This window comes from Anas platyrhynchos, chromosome 2 (genome assembly GCF_047663525.1).
Source record: "Anas platyrhynchos isolate ZD024472 breed Pekin duck chromosome 2, IASCAAS_PekinDuck_T2T, whole genome shotgun sequence".
Lineage (NCBI taxonomy): Eukaryota > Metazoa > Chordata > Aves > Anseriformes > Anatidae > Anas > Anas platyrhynchos.
In genome coordinates this window covers 36,363,209-36,382,256 of record NC_092588.1, presented here as the reverse complement: position 1 = coordinate 36,382,256, position 19,048 = coordinate 36,363,209, and the positions used below count along the sequence as shown (strand labels likewise).

General features: G+C 37.6%; 1 protein-coding gene across 4 annotated transcripts in view; it reads right to left on the bottom strand.

The window, feature by feature from the left end:
- Window positions 1-19,048, bottom strand: part of PDE7A (phosphodiesterase 7A) — a 75,264-nt gene that overhangs the window by 24,402 nt on the left and 31,814 nt on the right. For 2 of the 4 annotated variants that reach the window (XM_038175586.2, XM_038175584.2), the window contains exons 2-4: window positions 12,072-12,132; window positions 5,040-5,072; window positions 4,462-4,545 (exon numbers count right to left, since the gene is read on the bottom strand). In XM_038175586.2, coding sequence (XP_038031514.1) covers window positions 4,462-4,545; window positions 5,040-5,072; window positions 12,072-12,132 — 178 coding nt within the window. The remainder of the gene's footprint in view (window positions 1-4,461; window positions 4,546-5,039; window positions 5,073-12,071; window positions 12,133-19,048) is intronic. The other 2 variants (XM_038175585.2, XM_038175587.2) reach the window with 2 other exon arrangements.

Here is a 19,048-nt window from a genome sequence, read left to right as displayed (position 1 = left end):
TATATTTGTCTGAAAGTTGTACACCAAAGATAAAACCTGGCATTTCTTCATGTGTTTGCACTCCGAGAATCAGATTTATACATCGCCAATGCAAGTCACCTGAACTCTTCCATTCCACTGTAAAAGAGGCTCCGAATGCAGCCAGGGAGAAGACATCTATCTATATCTCAGTGATGTCAGTGAGCTCCAATCACGTTTTCTCTCCAGGATGCATCTCTGTACTGTAAGCACCAAGTTGATTCAAAACTGAGTCATTCCTAAATGTTTACAGAAACATACTGATTAACTCAAAAATCCTTTCTTACCTCTAAGATATTTTAACTCACAGATGTGACATACTCAGTTATCTCTGGAACACCAAGTAGAGCCACGTGTTGGCAACATCACCATCATCTCGTACATATAATGCTCAGACTACAGTGGCATGAGAGAATTCTGACAGCCTTTTGACAAGATCTTATCTATTTTGGTGCAGATACAAAAGGAAAAGCAAGAATAAAAAAAAGTTTCCTCTCCACAAGACCAAAGCTTTTTGGTTGGTTGTTTTTTTGTTTGTTTGTTTGTTGGTATCCGTTTTTTCCAGACTATACCCAACAACCTTTCCCCAAAAAGGAATTTTATAAGTATTAAATTGTATCTGCATAAGATGCTTCATGGTTTTGTTTGTTATCTTACTTATTCATTTTGGCTTCATTTCCCCACTGTAACATATTGTACGCCTCACTGAGCACATTCACTGATTTTTCTCAGGTGAAACTGAGTGATGGGAGCACACAATATATTCTTCTGTTTGTACACGCCAGAGTCTTCACAAAGAAAATATCTACACATATATACATGCATACATTTTAGCAAATTAAACATTACTGATAACCTCTAAATAACCAGAAAATAAAAACCTAAAACTTTATTGTTGGTTTGCTATTTTTAAAAGGGAACATTCATATACCATCATTTACCAATTATTCTAGAAAATGTTTTGTTTTGCAGCAGCTTTAATCAATGTAATCTGTTGACATTAAATTGTTCAGAAACAATTCAAAAAGCAACCACTTTAATTGTAAACTATTTGCAAGCCACCAGAGAACGAGAATGGTCATAACCAACCACTGCAATCACTTTTTCAGTAACTTCCCTGAAAATCAAACAGCACATGATGGTAGTCAGACAGTAAAATGTCAAACTTGTTACCTGAGGAGTGCAATGTAGATTCAGTGCTCTATGTTCAAATCAGTAAAATATTGTTAAAGTATATGCAATTTACTGTGTAACTGTGAAAAATGTATATCCACTGAACAAAAACTACAATTAATTTACTTCTGAGGAAGAAAGTTACGTGGCTGTTCTCCCCTCTCCAGAATCCACAGCCTTTAGCTGCTAACTCGCCCATGGTTCCACAGAAACATAATCACCAGATGACAGTAACAGATGAACTACTAATTGACATCCCTGTGATAACCGATTACAAACCAACATGTGGGACACAATACTGACTTTCCCCATGTGGCAGGATGTAGTCTTGTTCAAACAAAAACCTGTTTATTGTGCTGTCCTTTGTGATGAGTTCCCGTGAAGAGCTAGCAAAACATGATTCCTGGAACAGCATAAAGTGCAGAAGAAAAGCTGGCACCCAAAAAACGTAGTTTGACCATCAGTCAAATCTTGCATTCATAATCCGCAGATGTGTCTCCCACACTACAGTCTCTAACAACAACAAAAACATTTTTCCAGCAATCACTTTACAACCGGTTTTCCTAGAAAGAAGGTACAGGTAAGAATACTCCTACCCAATTTAGGGAGTTGAATATTCATATTCAATTACAGAATGCTGGGATGAAGATGCAGACACTGAGCTTATAATCCTTAAGAAGAAATAGAAGTGATCTTGCGATGTTAACAAAGTTTACTTTGGTATTTGGCAATACAAGTTAAAGTTGCAAATGAAAATAGCATTAAAAAGAAAAATGATCGTTTTTTCAACCTCCACCCCCCAAAAAAAAAAAAACACAACAGTAGCTTTCTGAAAATACAGTCATGCCTTTAAAATTCTGTACTCTTCAAACCTATCAATAACAGTTTGGATTAAGAAACCATTAATAAAACATTGGAAAAACTAGTTGGCAGTTTATTGGCTCGACTTCCTGAAAGACTTGGACATTCTTCACAAAACACCACTGAGAAAAAAAATGAAAACGATGCTTAACAACAAAAGTTAGCTAAGCAAAATATACAATAGCAATAATGCTTCAACACTGTGAATGACAGCCACGGCATGTCATCTGTAAAAGAGGTAAGCAACGATCACTGCAAAATTTTTAGAAACATAATGTAGAGTTAGTCAATAACAGATGAAAGTTACAATGAAACTTCACAAACACCATGAAGGAAACATAGCCAGGCATTACTGATGTTGGGTATGTAGCTGTTGTGGAGAGGGGGAAAAAAAAAAAAGACAATACTCAGATGCCTTAGCCTGCCTCTGCTGTAGAAGAGACCCATTTTGGGCCAGTTTTTGCTCCAAGCAAAGGAGAACATGTTTTAGCTTGACTGGCTCCTCTCTTATGGTTGACCATTTTTCAGCCCCATAGGTGAACAAGGCAAAAATTCTTCTGGAGTTACCAGAGGAAAAAATAAAGAAGGATCCCAATAATCAAGTCAGGTCAGTTCCCACAACTCCTCTCTATCTGCAGTCAAGTAGCAAGATACTAAAACTCTTTTGCCTAAAAACTATTAGGGAAATACTGATCAGGACTCAAGTAGCATTGCAGGGAGAATTAAAACTTTTTTTTTTAATTCTGTAAATGAACAGATAATTTATTGGTACTGTGGGATACAGGGCTGAATTCCTTACATGCCCTCATTCACCTTGTTCTTTATAGGAAAGAAACTCTATATGAAGTAGCAGGAGTCTGAAGTCTGCAATCAGCTCCGGAACAGGCCACGATTCTTAAATGCAAAATAAATCTGACTCTAATATGGCAACTCTGAGAACTGCCACAGCAGCTGACTCCAGAGGAAAGTTACAGCCGAAGAATTTTTGGGCCTCCTAGCAACATTCCTTGCTGTCATCAGACACCGCAGTTGATGTTGCTAAAAGTTGCTGCCTGTGCCTGAACAAGTAGGGGCAAGAAGAAAGGGTGTGAAAATCCTTTTCCTCATCTGCCTGATGCACAATTGTCAGGACGGGAACAACGTGACGAGTATCATAGAAAATACAGTTAATTTGATGATGGCAATAGTATCACACAAGACTAACATGCTGTTCTTTTAGTATTACTGTTAATATTTTCCTGTATCAGCATGAAATGCCATATATTTATATATATATATGTATATAAAATTCATAAATTGCATGCTATTTTTACAAAGGTGTTTGTTTTGTTTTTTTAATTCTCAGCAGAATTATCAGGACTTGAGACAGAATCTCTCTCCTCTTTATTTAAGCATTCAATACATCATACTCTTCAAACTTTGTTTTCTCACCTATTTTGTGAAACTAACTTTTGAATGAAACTAAGGGTTTAAGAGTTTTAGATTTAAGTAGTGACCTACTTTAAAAATGAGCATCTTCAGGTAGATCAGACTATTAATTAGCACAGTTTCTGCCACTCATTTTTTATTAATAAGGTAATTACAACCACACTTGTTACCGTGAAATAGCTTTTCCAAATCTCACCGTTGCACAGCCTATTCAGAATTGTGCAGATACAACGTTGGTATAGATACTTTGTGACGATACATTAATATTATTTGCATCCTTGAAATAACACGTCTTCTGCATTCTGCTGCATATTCATGTATGGTGGTTACTGCAGCTTTGATATTAAAAGTACTGATATATTTAGTTATAATATGGATGTAGAGAAAAAAAGTAAAATTATTCAAAAATATTCTTATTGTAATACTTCTCTGAGGAAAAAGAAAAAAAGTGTTTCCTAAAACCCATAATTAAAAAAAAAATAGCCTGCTATTTGCTTATAACACTTTCATCTCTATTTTAGATTTGTCTGCCTGTGAAAAATTTAAGGTCTAGCTACTTGTTTGAGAAAATGCAATATTAACTGACTACGATCAGGTCAAGAACAATGTACTGTAATTCTTTTCAAGCATCATCCTGCACCGAGCCCTTCTGCTGCAGGAAAGTATTCTTCTCAACTGATTGTGTCTTCCAAGTAAGTACTCAGCATACACATCAGTATTTTTAGATAAGTCTTATTTTCCACAGGAATTCAGGTCTAAATTCAATAAATACAAGTTTAAGCTATATTTTTAGAAACAGAAATTTAGTGGTGAAGATTTTCTTATTCAATTTTTGGTAATGAAGTAGCATGAAAGATTTTCTTAAGTAATATAAAAAATGGTCTTGCTAAATAAGCTGCTAACTCTATTTTTAGAGGCTCATTAGTTAAACTTAATGGAAGCCTTTGTTTATTTGTCATTAATCTGCTTTTAAATACTTACAGTGAAAAATACGGAAATCAATGTATGGATGAGAACCTCTTCTCTCTGTTTCAAATCCTGCCCGACTTCTTACTCGCACATCTCCTAGAAACAGGGTCAAGAGTGAAATAAAAGTGTGGAAGAGTGGCAGAGATAAAATGCAAATGAACATAGCCTGGAGGGGTAAAGATTCATGTACTTAATGGAGTAGGGTTATTCAAACAATAGGCCTATTTCAATGCTTTTCGTTTTAAAGGTGAAATTCAAAACAAAGTTTGAAGACTTGTTAAACATGCAATTGCATGCTTTCTCGTCAAAACCTCTCCTGCCTAAGCGTACGTTGCCAGAAGCATGTGACAAGCATTCAGATGAAATTAAGAACAGCTTGCTACACCAGTATGGTAAAAACGCACCTTGATATGACAGGAAACAATAACATTGAAAGTTGATTTGTTCCTCAGTAACACACATAAAACAATAACATTTCGTATAGTACAAAAAGATTCAGCTTCTAGAAATGGTAGCTTTTAGCAAATAAGCTAGTTACAGTATGATTTTATTTTACATAATAGAATATTTTCCCACTAGCATTTACTTACTTGCGCTCAGCTGTTTGAATATTACACATGAGCCTATTAAAATACCAAAACTCAGTATTAAAATTTTATAAAACTATTTTGCACTGCAATTAGCTTTAACCTGAATTTTAGCATACTTGTTGATTTCTACTTAGGCATTTTACCAACTGAAAGCTGATCAGTATTCTTTTGTAAGGTAGATGTATGCATAAGCAGTTCACTTGGATTAAAAGCTTTCACTTTAAAAAACCTTTCCCAATTATAAATTTGGGCAAACCAAATGCATTACACCCTGAGACGTTAACAAAAAAGTGATATCTAAGATGTGGAAAATTTCTGGTTTCTGATTATGAAAATCCTTTAAGTGTAGTATGCTCCTCTCTTCAAACAATGATTTTCATGTTAAAATTATTTAATGCAAGAAATCAAGATTGATTTTAATATATATATATATATATATATATATATATATATATAGTGCTATTTAACGTAAAGGTTTTTAACTAGTAGTATTCTAACTGCTTTTCCTTTGCCAACCAGCTAATTTGTAATGTTGAAAACAACAGTGTAAGTCAGAAGATACTAAAGTTTTGGTCAATATCTTTAGGTAATATACTTTCAGCACTTAACCATCTGTCCAGAGATACGTATCTGTAAGCACAGACATATCCATAGTGACACACTTCACGTGAATGTTATCTTGTGAAGCACGCTGGAAGCACCACAGAAGATAAGTATATCCCAGGCTCCCTCTGTGAAGAGTCTAAAGTTTTCTTATCAGTAAAAACATAATACTTTTTTTTTTTTTTTTTTTTTTTTTTTAACTGAAAACCTTAACAGAGCTGCAAGGTAAAGTAAGTCCATTGCTATCTACAGAAATTTTCAGGATGTGAAATTTTCAGTGGTCTGAAAATATTCAGACCACTGACAATATACTGAATTAAAAATTTCAAGTATTCATCTCAGCAGCACTGCAAGAGGCTTGCCTTTTTCCAGACAATACAGAGGCAGCAAATTGTAGAACTCTTCTGTTAGGCACAAAGACAGCTGGTGGATTTAAAGAATGAGCGAATAAAAAGGAAGAGGAAATTTAGGAAAAGGGGAGGTGAGTACATTAGTAGTTGTATAAGAAAGTATGTTTACACAAAGGAAAATGTAGCCTTCATTACCTATCATGCAAATTTATCTGACAAATCAGTCAGACAGCTGTGTAAATTTTCAGTGCACCAGCTGAACTGAGCAGTTGAGCTTTTTTTTTTTTTTTTAACAAAGTATAACTTGTATAAATGATATTTATTTTTCAAAGTATCCTTAACTTTCAAAATTCACCAGCCTTAACATGAATCAGCAAGTAGTTTCAGGCAGTATACAACTGCTCTTGTGAACAACTTACTTGTTCAAAGAGTCAAGGTAAGGAGAAGTTCACCGAAAAATACCTGGAGACTAACATGGAATGCTGCAAACAACAGAACAAGCAGGTTCATCTCACAAACGGTAGCTAGAAAAATTCCCTTTCTTTTTTTTTTTTTTTTTTAATTATTTTTTGCTGGTGCCTACTCCCAACAGCTATAATAACGGTACCTCTGTTTCTCTTGAAATGCCAACAATGTTGTGGATTTTGAGTAGGACAGCAAGAAAAATGCAGAACTAACTCTGCTGCTTTTATCAGGAGCTATAAAATTGCCTATTTAGAGGAACAGTTAATCAAAGTAGAAGTGGCATATTAAGCATACATGTGGCAAAAAATTGATGGTAATAAGATATGGGTAAAATGAGATTATTTACTTGTATACACATTAATTAAATTCTCAAAGGAAAGCAAAAAATGTCATTAAATAGCTGTTAAGGAAAAATTTGTTCCTTACAAATACAATCTCTTTGGTTGTGGTAGAAAAAGGTCATTTTGTTAAGAATCGAGTTCTCAACCACAGTTTCTACAGAATAGACTTGAATTTATTCTGGAATTCTGCAGAATGTTGGCAGTTCTGTAGAACTACAATGTATTGCAATAAACCTAAATTAGAAATTCCTATTGGGTCAAAACAAAAGCAGAAGAGCTGTCTTCACTATTGTTGTATAGTACTAGTGCATTTTTCAAGATTTCAGACCAAAAATGTGTTTTGAAAAACTGCTTCAAAGAGAAAAGTAGTATACATCTGTCTGAAATTCCCACACGTATAAAATAAAAAGGAATAACACGTCACTGACTGTGTGTTAGCACATTACGAAATCACGTGCCTAAGCACAATGAGATTAATCTCTACTTCACATATGTTGTTAGTCCCACAACATCCAGAAGTACCTGACCATCATCTTGAAGTCATTGTTCAGTTGATCTGAGCTCTGAAGATCGATTGATGCCAAATGTGCTAACTTTACACGCTGATTTGCTTGGGATATTCTGCATGAGATTTTGTAACCCTATCACTCGGAAATGAACTTAATTTTAAGGAAAATGTGTTCATCATCATAGGTAACTTAAAAAAACACATAACATTTCAGATGACTTTTTACCAGACACTACTGTGCAATTCTTTCAAACAGCAACAGAAGTCAACATCAGAGCTTGTTATTATTGTAGTAGCTGAAAGATAATTAAACTCAATACCTAAAACAAGATAACTTATGAAAAGTTATTTATTTAGGCCTTTTAAAAAAATATCAAAGCGGTTACAAAATCTTTTGAAACCATCAGATCACACTGCTTGTAAGGTAAATTTCCTTGAAGGAGACAAAGTGGTAGCAAGCTGACAGTTCTTAAAGTGTCACTTTAAAAATTTTAGCCACTGTGAATTAACTCCTCTGCTTCCTTAGGGAAGGCATCGAAGTCCATCATCTTAATGACAGTGGACTTCCAGGAAGACTTTTTTTCTGTGAGTTTCTGTGAATCCAAAGCATAAAGTAAATAATCTTAATGTTCTTCAGAAGGGAGGAAAAAAAGTATGAAACCTTTCTTTCAAAGTTTAATTTTGCACACTGACCTGACACAATATCTGTTGGCTGAGTGTTCAATCAGAATTTTTTCCAGAATAGTTCTACGTGCCCAGGGTAGGTTGCTTTTCTTAAGACAAAATCCATACAGGGAAAAACTGATTTGAAGGCTCAGTAAATAACAGAAGTAGGAATAAGGTGTAAGAGGGAAATTCACAGGTACAGCTGAAAAGGAATCAGGCCTTTAGCAGAACTTACCTTGAGACAGCTCGTTTAGCTCCTACCCCTCTCTCAGATTCCTGCTTACATTGCAAGGACAGCTCTGACACTCACAAGGCAGCTGAAATGCCATAGTTTACATCCCTGCGTGTTAAGGTGACACAGCACGTATTTTGTGCTACCCTAATCTTCCAGTCTGAACCAGTAACCATGCAGTAGCTGCTCGGGTAGCCGAGGCCTTCTGGAGAAGGGGCAGAAATCTCAGAGATCACGGAGGACAGCTGGGAGCAGAAGCCACCTCACGGTAAACCACCCACACTCAAGTCAAAGCCATGAAGATGTGAAGAGCAGGATTTCCAGAAAGAATTACTAGCTTCAGAGATTCAAGATCCTATTAAATTTGCTGGAGAAACAGATGACAGGTCAGCCGAATATGCTGGAATTAAAGCAAAAGCAATACCACATAGCAACTGCTACCAACGAAGAGCATGCACCTGCATTACACATTTGCTTGCTTCCACGTTTTTCTATTTCAAGTGATCAGGACCCCTAGAACAGAGACACAGCTCCAGGTTTAGGGGAGAGGTGCATGCTCCCTGACACAAGCAGTCAGTGCCCCAACCTTTCCAGCCCATGCACAGTAGCAAAACTTTCAGGCAGTACAAAACAACTACAAAAAAAAAAAAAAGAAAAAGAAAAAGAAAATAGAAAAGTAAAGAAGAGAAAAATCAGTAAAGTACCAAGATTACACGGAAGCACTTTTAAGTATTGAGAATTCCTCATAGTTGCTGAGAGAAGTAGCTGACTGAGGGGATGCAGAGATATTAGCCTGTCCGCCCAAGGTTTTAAAAAGAAAAATTCTACAATGCTGCATCTGTATCTAATTTTTAAAATAGAAAATCTGCCACTCGGGAGTGGCTTAGTGTATATTTTGGGAATGGGGTATGACAGCTGAGTCATTAGAGTCAACGCTGTTTGTTTATATTGACACTGGATGAAGACAGTTAAATTAGCTGCTTGTGTCGTGTGCCCCTAAAATTTCATCTTCAAAGTGATGAACCTGGAAACGCTGCCCTACCACAGGAGTTTCCACCTACTTGCTGCAAGTGAATATCCACCGGGTTCCCACTTGAACAGCCTGAAGACATTAAAGGAAGCAACTCTACAGCCAGCTCAACTAAACAGATGCAGAGGGAGGTGTCCTAGATACCCTCGGGTTTATATTTTTGGTCTGCTAAAATATACAGTTTACTGAGGTACAGTCTATTAGTAGACATAGTCTGTTTGGAATAGCAACCAATGAAGTAAAAAGGCAATACCTCCCATGACTTTGCAACTTCCCTTTAAGCTACAGCTAAAGGATTTCTTACAGCTTACTCTGCTGAAGTTTAAAAAAAAAAGAAATCACACAGTTCTGTATGAGAAATGTAACACTTCGTTTGTCACAAATATTCTAGTTAAATATATTCATTCTTCAATCCCCTCTGACATGAATGTTTCTACATACTGATGCATCCAACTGTTCAGCTTTCAGGCTGGTCTTTTGTACAACCCGTTTATGAATACAACAATAACCAATCCGTAAATAGTTGCTATCTTGTACAGTATGGTGCATTTAACATTTGGGAAAACAAAAAGTGATCACTAACAAGGGAGAAAACAATAAAAAATTAACATACTGATTCAAACATCCAGTGAGCAATTGTGTTTGTTTGTTGACATCCTCTAGCAGAAGTTAGAAGAGGTCTGTCCTTTGACAGACTTACTAGTTCAGAAGAGCTAGAGTACAGCATTATCAAACAGTAATGCCTGCAAAAGATAATGCTGTTCGTAACAAGCACCAATCACATAATCTAATAAATTAACTCAAATTGTTAAGTGGAATTCAATTTACTCAACACATTTGCACACACATTCTGAAGATATTCCATGCCTGCCTGCTGGAACGAGCAGTGAAGAAAGATTTCAAAACCATTACATTTTCCCCTCAGGTCAGCTATATATACACACCAGGAACCACAGAAAATCAGGCTTTGCTTTCTTCTAGATTCACTTGATCATTACATAAAGCTCTTCTGCTGAAATCATGGGCCTAACTCCTAGATGCACAGTTAATTTAAACTTCCAGAACAGCTGAAGATAACTCTTGATTTCTGGAGAAAACAATTTTATTTTTATTACAAGCTGGACTTCTACCACTAGCAGATCAGTATCAAAAAGATAAAAAACAGACATATGCTTACAGTACTTTTAATTAAAACCTATCAGTGCATTTGTAAACAAAATGAATGCCTATTTCCCCTGTTAGGGGAATTAAATGTATTCAATTTGTAAGATTTTTCAGCAGAAAATTTTGTATTTTCTAATTATAGCAAAATAAATTTAGTTTAGAACTATGAATCACAGAACCAAGGAAACAAACTACCTCAGGCCTGAATTCACTGTCTTATTCTTATGACTAGAGCAGAAGAAAATCAGATTTCAAAAAATTTTAGTGTTCATCTTGCGAGGATGATTGAAAATAAGTGATTTTAACTTTTTTAAATGAAATAAACCTGCTTCTTCCTTCTCCCCACCCCCCAAAAGAAAAAGTTAGCACCTTTTTCAATTAGCATTTAGAAAGCAGCATCTTCTGTCCTCCTACTTCTCTTAACAAATCTCCATACACATTCTCCTATCAAAAATTCTTTACTAGACAGCCAGTGCTATACTATTAACTTGACAAGCTTGAAAGAAAAAAAGGAACAAAACTGAAAAATAAAAATGTAAGATGCTAAGTCAAAGTTCTATTTATATCTATGCACACATACACATGCATTTGCCTACACATGTAGGCTATGACTACAAATTCAGATATCTATGTACACATGTGTACATACATATACAGCTTGTGACTAAATTCATAGAGAATGCAGTCACGAATTTTTGAGGACTGGAATATGCACAAATTGCAACTGAATTGAAAAGACTCCGGGTGTAAAAATACATGTTCTGTCTGATCTAGCTGAAGCAGGTTGAGAATTTATAATCACTAGCTGCTTATGTTTGTCGGGCTGTGCAAGACAGCATGTAAGCATTCGTAGTCCATTTCAACACAAAATCACAGCTGAAGTTGGCTTAAATTAAGCAGTGTAATTTTGCAGCGAAACAGACTTAGGAGCGTATACAGAGTCCATCATGCCATCTGCAAGAGCTTTGCATCTTTCTCCTCTCAACCACTGACCTCAGGTCCATCCTCTGTGCACTCAGTTTCATGGAGGGTGTCCCCTGGTGCTTGCTGCTCCCAGTACTGCCCTTTCTCTTTGATTTGGCTTTACCCTTTATCTAGTTGCTACCCTGGAAACGTTCTTCAGAAAGCTGACTAAGCCACTAGTCCTGTCACACATCCTTTCCCTTGAAGTCATCTTCTAGAACTAATAAGAGAAGTATTGTTTAAAACTGTATCATTATTTCAAGAACACCTTGAACATTTCACTGCCTCAGCACTGAATTTTTTTTCAAGTGTGTGGTAATCCTCACGCACAAATATTCTTTAAGCTACAGTTTTAATCAGAAGGATACCACGCTGAGGTGATAAATTCCATCACAGAAATGAAGATCCGTCACAGAAATAAGTGAGAGTCATTTGGAAGACTAAACTTCTACCAAATGCATTAAATTAATTAAAAGAACCGTAACTGAGTTTTCTTTAAATACAGGAGTAAGGCATCTGACACAATGGTTAATTCAAAAATAAAAAATGCCAAACAACCAAAAAAAAAAAAAACAAGCACAAAAATGCTTTGCTAGAGAATGTAACCAGAATATTTTCCAGAAGAAAAGTTCAAGAGTACTATACTCAAATTTACCTATAAAGTGATCATAACTGTAAGGACTTTGCGATACAGAAAGTGGTGTGCTTACCTAGCATACGAATGTACAACGCAGTCTGATCAGAGCTGTCATAGGAAATTGCTCCACGTCTCTGAAAAAAAAAAAAAGAGGTATTTCATGCATGTTACAACTGTGTTTTTTTAATTGAAACAAAGTATTGATTGTCCATTTCCAATTTACTCCTCAAAATTAGTCTTCAAAATCTGAACATGCATCCTTCAAATATATGTGCTGATATTGTTTTTGGAGGAGACAAAGGAAGAACAAGAATTCATGATGAAACTACGAAAAACAGAACCAGAGTGTGGAAGAAAAATATCCTTCTACATTTCTTTCCAGATGCTTCTCAAACATTTCCTACAATAAATAAGGCACATAACAAGATTAAACAGACCCCAAAATGTGTTCCTTATTGCCTTCTATGGTGTAATACCTGAAACAAATACTTGCGGTTCATCGCTTATTTACCCACCCATGGGTTATTTCCCTGCTTAAAGCTAAAAGAAGTTTTAAAAGATGTAAAAAGTTGCATGACACCATCGCTACATCTGAGGAACTGAATGTACTTTCTGCAAGGGCAGGATGTGGCTGGCACGTGCTACCTTCCTTCCACCCAGTACTTTCTGCAGGCAAATCCAGGTACTGGTGAAGCAGGATGCAACCCATAAAGGCTGAAGAAAGGTCTACAAGAGCCATCAAGCTATCTGCGCAGGACACAGACTCCCAAACAGGATGTATTTCTTACCTACACAAAGCCGCCTTTATAGCCCCACACACATCCAGCTGATGCGATAACAGTTATAATTCAGGAAGTTATAAGTCCTGAAAATGTGGTGAACTAGTCCTGCAACAGCTAAAAACGGGGGAAAATGTTCCTGTAGTAACACAACACTGACTTTTTCTTGTCCAACACGTTTATATTGAGAACACAGAAGTCCTGTGTGCCTAAAAGGTTTATCCTACCCCTTCAAGAACCCCAGATAAAAGCCAGCCTGGAGGTGAGTGCAGTAACTGAACGCACTCAAAGAAAGACTAGAGATCAATAACCTCTATCAGTATGATTTGTATAACTGATGTGTTAAGACCCCCAAAACCCAGAAAGTACATAGTTTTAGTATTTTTCATGTTAAGAGGACAGGAAAAAAAAAAGCGACAACAAAAACAGACAAAACCTTATACTTGAGGTCAAAAAAGTTTTTTGTTTTTTGTTTTTTTTTTTCCCCCCCAAAGGTTAAACTTAATGTTTAATTACAGAAATGACCAAAGACCTAACTCCAACTCAGGTCCGATTATATTACCTGTTGTAAAGACTACAAAGAATTCCCTATACCGCGCTTTTATACTGTCTTAGCTTTTGTTCGATACTTCCTTGGAAGACCATAAACGATGCAAATAATCCTTCCTTTGAAATGTGTTTGTACAGCATTTCACACAGCGGCGTGCCTGTCCTGATGGGGAAGCTAGCAATCCGCCCCATCAGCGGGAAAACGATGCTGATTTCCCACTAACACGTTAAAGTTTCCTCCTGTAACCTGCCTTAGAAACTCAGCAAATCTCAGCCGAATGTATCTGCAGCAGCCTGGAACATTTCGTGTCATTGACTAGGCACAAGCAGGGAGGTAATTTAGTGCTAACTTGCAATTTGCACCTCTCTATCACAGATTAGTGGACGTGTCCAGTACAGCTCTGTAATCTAATGCTGGAGAAAACTCAGCACACGTGCAGCTAGGAGAACCATAACCACGGGGAGTATTAGTCTCTGAGAAGAAAAACAATATACAAAAATCAACCAAAATAGAAATCCCTTTGATGCACCAATTTTAAAACACTATTTGCTAGCTAACAATCTAAAATCATACTGGCTGGCTAAAATAGCACATCCATGTATGAGATCAAACACATGGACGCGTTTTTAAAAACATTACCCACTTGCTTACACGAACAAGTGATTTGGTTCTGCAAGGACAGTAAGAGATCTCACAGGAATCCTCAAGCAATCAAACCCTTTCAAAGTTTGGTTTCGAAAAGAAAAGCAATTTATTTTGTAAACCTCACAAATAAGATTTACAGAAGCAGCATGACAATCTCAGGTATTGTTGCTAAAAGGGTAGAGGTCCTACAGATATTCCACTCACTGAAATATGTTAAATATAATAGATAAAAGGAAAAAAATAGATAAAAATAATAGATAAATAAGATAAGGATAGATAAAAATAGGTAAGTTAGATAAAAGGTTTATCAGCAAGTTCCACCACGAGGAAGGCAGAGGATGGGTGCTGAGTGGTTGGACCAGAGAGCAGAGAACAAGGGAGGCACAGAGCACTGCAAATGCTGCGGTGTGCAGCCATAGACCACACGGGGAGCCAACAATAATGGGGTTTCAGCAGCCTGCGAGAGGTAGGTAAGTGTAACAACACTATGCTCATCCAGCCACGGACTGCACTGGTGTCTGCTCACGCCCTGCAGAGCCAACAAACTGTACCAGCCAGCATCCTGCAGGCTGGGGTGCATCACCCAGCTCATCACTCCAAACTCTGGGTGTATTTATTAAACTCTACTACCCCCTACACTGCTCTAGAAAAATGCGGCATCCTGCAAAAGCAAAAAAGTAGAGTCATTTAATCTACCCTGACTGCGGTTCCTTAAGGTATGCTGTCCAGGTTCCACTTTTAAACCCATCCAAATCCAGCAAACAGAAGGAGCATCAGCTCCCACCAAGAACCATCGTGTGCATCAAATTCGTTAAGCAGAAGGAAAAATAAATCCTGAAAAAACAGTTTCTGTGAAACAAGTAACAGCTCAAACAATTTAATCACTGGGATTCTACCCCTGGTGACCACCAGAAATGACTCCCCTCTCATCACTAATTGAAGGCCCATTCTCTGTAGCCTACATCAGGACTACACTTCCAGTATAAATTTGCTGTGCTTGCAGAGTGAAGATAACTAGCATACACTGTATCAACCTACAGAAACCACGGCTAATGACTTCAAGGACTGACTTCCAATACTTCAAAGCCTGACTTCCAATACTTCAAAATACCAGACCAGCACTTGAAGCTGGACTGGATGGGTGTGAAAAGCAGTCAAGACCAAGACCTTGGTCTTTCTGACCAAGTCAGTCTAATTCCTAACTACTGTGTTTATAGAAAAATCTGCCAAATCCAAACTTATGTCAAATTATTCTACCCAAATTACCTTTTTTTGTCGTACTCTCTAGTCATTAGTACGAGTCTGAACTGGGTGGGCTCTTCTGCTTCAGCAATAAAGATAGATGACAAAAAGACAACTGGGAAGTTGGAGGAACATTTACGCTGGATTTCCACTTTGCAAACCTCATCTTAAATTTCAGTTTCATATTAGGGTGCCATTTCAGCTTCCAAAGAACAACACGAGAAGAAAAGCTTGCATTTCTCAAATCTTTATGGAAAGGGAACGGAAGAAGTTCAAACTCAAGCAGAAGATCCACTAGTGCAAGAATGGCAATGATAAAAGGGCTCCAGAAAAATGGGTGAAGGGAATATCTATTGAAAGATAGATGCAAGCCAGTTCTTTCTGAAAATCTTTTCACAAGACTATGGTAAACTATTAAAGGTCACGCTGTGGGAATGGCATGCAAAACTAGCATGTAAATACTGCTTCATCAGAGGGAAGCCACTTCAGTGATGCTGGTTGGCACAGCATAAGCAGGTAACAATTGGAAGCAGAGGACCTGCTCTGTTCAAGCCAGATGGAAAAGTTTCCATCGATAGATAAGTTTTATCAAAATGATTTCCTCATCCAGTTCAGAGCAGAGCACCAGAATTATTCCTAGGTACTTCGATATTTTTTTTACCTACTTGGCCCAACAACCAGAGAGACTGTTCTCAGCCAGAGAAGTTGAGGACAAGTTTGGAGAAGTTACTGTATTATGGCAACTGCAATTTGCTGGTTATGCTGCTGCAAATATACACCCTTGGAAACAATTTAAGACTAAGCCTGTTATTCACCTCGAAGTGCCTAGAATGACAAAGTAATTAGACCGGATTTCTCCAACTATTACTGGATTTCAAAAGCTAGACTGTCATTTAACATAATTCCTACAATGATTTCAGTAATTAAAATTCCAGTGTTCCACAAGATACTGCCGAGCTTCTACAAGGGCAGGTGCTGGGAAGTGCTCCTTTAGAGCACTTACACCACTGTTAGACAGAGGCAGGCCACTGCAAGGCAGCCCCACTGCTACCTTCCAAATCAGTCACTGAAGTCCAAAACAATCCTTTTGAAAGTTTATCAAACCAGCAATAAGAAAATGGATTTAATTTCAGGAAGGTGATGCTAACAGCAGTAAGAATAACTTTAGGTATGTATATAGCAAATATCTGAAGGGGGCTACTTTCATATTTTCTTCCATATAAAGCTTTTCATATAATCGTCACCCTGAGATGAAAATGGTCATTGGCAAACTTAGCTACTGTCTGAATAACTGTAGTTACCAACTTCAGTGATACAGCCATCTAACACCTACCTTTCCTGTATTTTGTCTCACACACCTTAGAAGTATAGCATGTGGCATCATAAGACTTCCCTGAAGTTTTCTTAGCTTAAAAACTTCAAGTTTTAACAAAAAGTAACAAAAGCTTCAAAATTGATAAGAAAACAAAACAGGAAAAAAAAAGCATATAACTGACTGAAATGGAGACAGAAAACCTTTAGGAACTCAATGAGAATGGCTGAAGGACACAAAAGCAATAGCAACATGGGATGACTGGGTGATCACAATAAATAAATGTAATTATACACATTTAAAATATATGACTGTTCATGTAATTAAGAACGCAGCCATGCTACATCAGCTACCTGGAACTCCTGTTTTTCTCTCTTTAAGAGAATCTTTGACCAAACTGAACAAGGACAATATCCCTAAGCAGACTGTGTCAAATTTCAAAGAACCAACAAACCAAGAGCACATAGTGTAGGTGACACACTGACTAGAATACCATACCAGTTGGTAAAACTTTGGAAATTATCATCTGCCTTGAGACACAACTGAACATTTATTAGTGTATTCTGGTCTTTTTCTTGATGTGACAAAAGTTATCACAATTGCTAGCAACTAATCCTGACCACTTGTGTTTTTAGTAAATTGAGAACTGTGCTGCTGGTAGTGACTGACGATTTGGGGCACAGAAATCTGGCAAAGCTCATTTTTACACCAAGTTCAAATTCACATTTGTTCAGACACCCCTCTAGTTAAGAAAAAACAAAAATTAAAAGGTTATATATAAAAATAATAAAAACGTTAATATTGTGTGTTAATAAAAATATAAAACTGTATATAAATGCAGGAACTCTTCACAATCTGAAACTTCAGTGCTCCTCTCCTTTTGGGATTAACCCCCAGCTAGGCAGCGAGCTCTACTGAGAAGAGTCTGGTCTCCTCTCCAAGAACCCGCTCCACCCCAGTTTACTGCCATCAATGCAGATACTCGTGTCCTTTACAACAGAGGAGAAGGCACTCCCAACCTGCTCTAACGTTTGCATGCATCTCTCTCAAACACAGGCATCAACCAGGGAAAGGCTACCAAGCAAGAGAAGTAGCTGGTATTTCACCTCAGCAAACAGAACTGGTATTTCCACTCCCTGAGCCCTCAAATCAACAATACAAAAGGATATCCTGTCCAGGAAGCAAAATACTCAGAATTTTAAACAGAGTGAGAATAATACAAATTCTTCTCCTTATTTTCACAAAGCCTTTCAAGTGCTGTAAAATTGAAGATCTGCTAGGAAAGGCAGCTGACAAAACCCTGCCCTTCAGAAGCCATTTGAGGTCGCTTCTCCCAGTCCCCTGACCAGCACAGCACCGCTACAAACTCTTCCCACTTCAAGCAAGGAAGCGAGAGCTACAAAAGCGTGTACCAACACTTAAGAAACACAATCTTAGGTGAAAAATGATGTATTTCCAAAATAGTGTTTAAACAGGAAATAAAAAAAAAAATCAGCTCTTGTGGAGGTCTTAGTGACTCGTTTTCTCAGGCTCCCCATAAAACCGAAGTGGAACAATAAAACGACCTACCTTAGAAGTAATCCATCTGATAAGGATCAGAGTTAAAGAGTTAAAGATCTGGGCAATTCCCACTGGATCACCCAAGAGACCTGCAGCATAATCCCCTCCTGATCCCCAACAGTGCTAAGAGCCCTTGGAGCATTAAGAGGTCGTCAAATAAGAGGGAGCAGCTGCAGGAACCACGGTGCCCCCCAGATCCCACAGAGCACCCCACAAGGGAAATGCTGCCTGAAGCGGATGGCAGGACAGCCTCAGGACACTCCAAATGGCCAGCACTGATCATCTCCCTACAACTGGGAAAAGGAGAAGAAGAAAAACCATGATGTTTGTGCATGTATTTCAGTGCTGCAAAGCTTGGGTGAAGCTGGAAGCACCCGAGCTCACCTCGGAAACCGTCTCGCCCTTGCATTTTATGACGAGGCTGATTCCCACAGGTTTCCCTGCAGCTGACATTCATGAGCCCCTTTTTATCTCCACCACCTGGGGAACTACTATGAACTGAACTTCAAAACTTACTTCAAGGTTGCTTTTATGGCAAGCTACTATAAATAATGTTAAAGAAAGACAGTTAATGCAGTAAATCCACGCAGGCATTAAAACAGATCTCGGTTCCCTAATCTCTTCCTACGTCCATTAAATACCAAGTCATCCTTTATGGTACCTTTACCTATACGCATACTCAGGCCCGAACTAACACATTTCTGCCATTTATTGCTCAAACGCTTGGACTCGTCTCCAATTTGTCCCCCACCCTGCCACGTCCCAGGGCTGGAGCAGACTGATTTCCTCTGAGAGCACCGATCACGCAGCCAAGCAGTTTTATGTCCTCAGAGCAGCTTTGACATTAAACTGACAAAAATGTTTAACAAATACAGAGATTCCTTCAATGAGTATTGGAACAAATGATTTCAGAGTGCAGGATACCAAGGAGTTAAAAACAATAAAATTGAGTAACCAAAAAG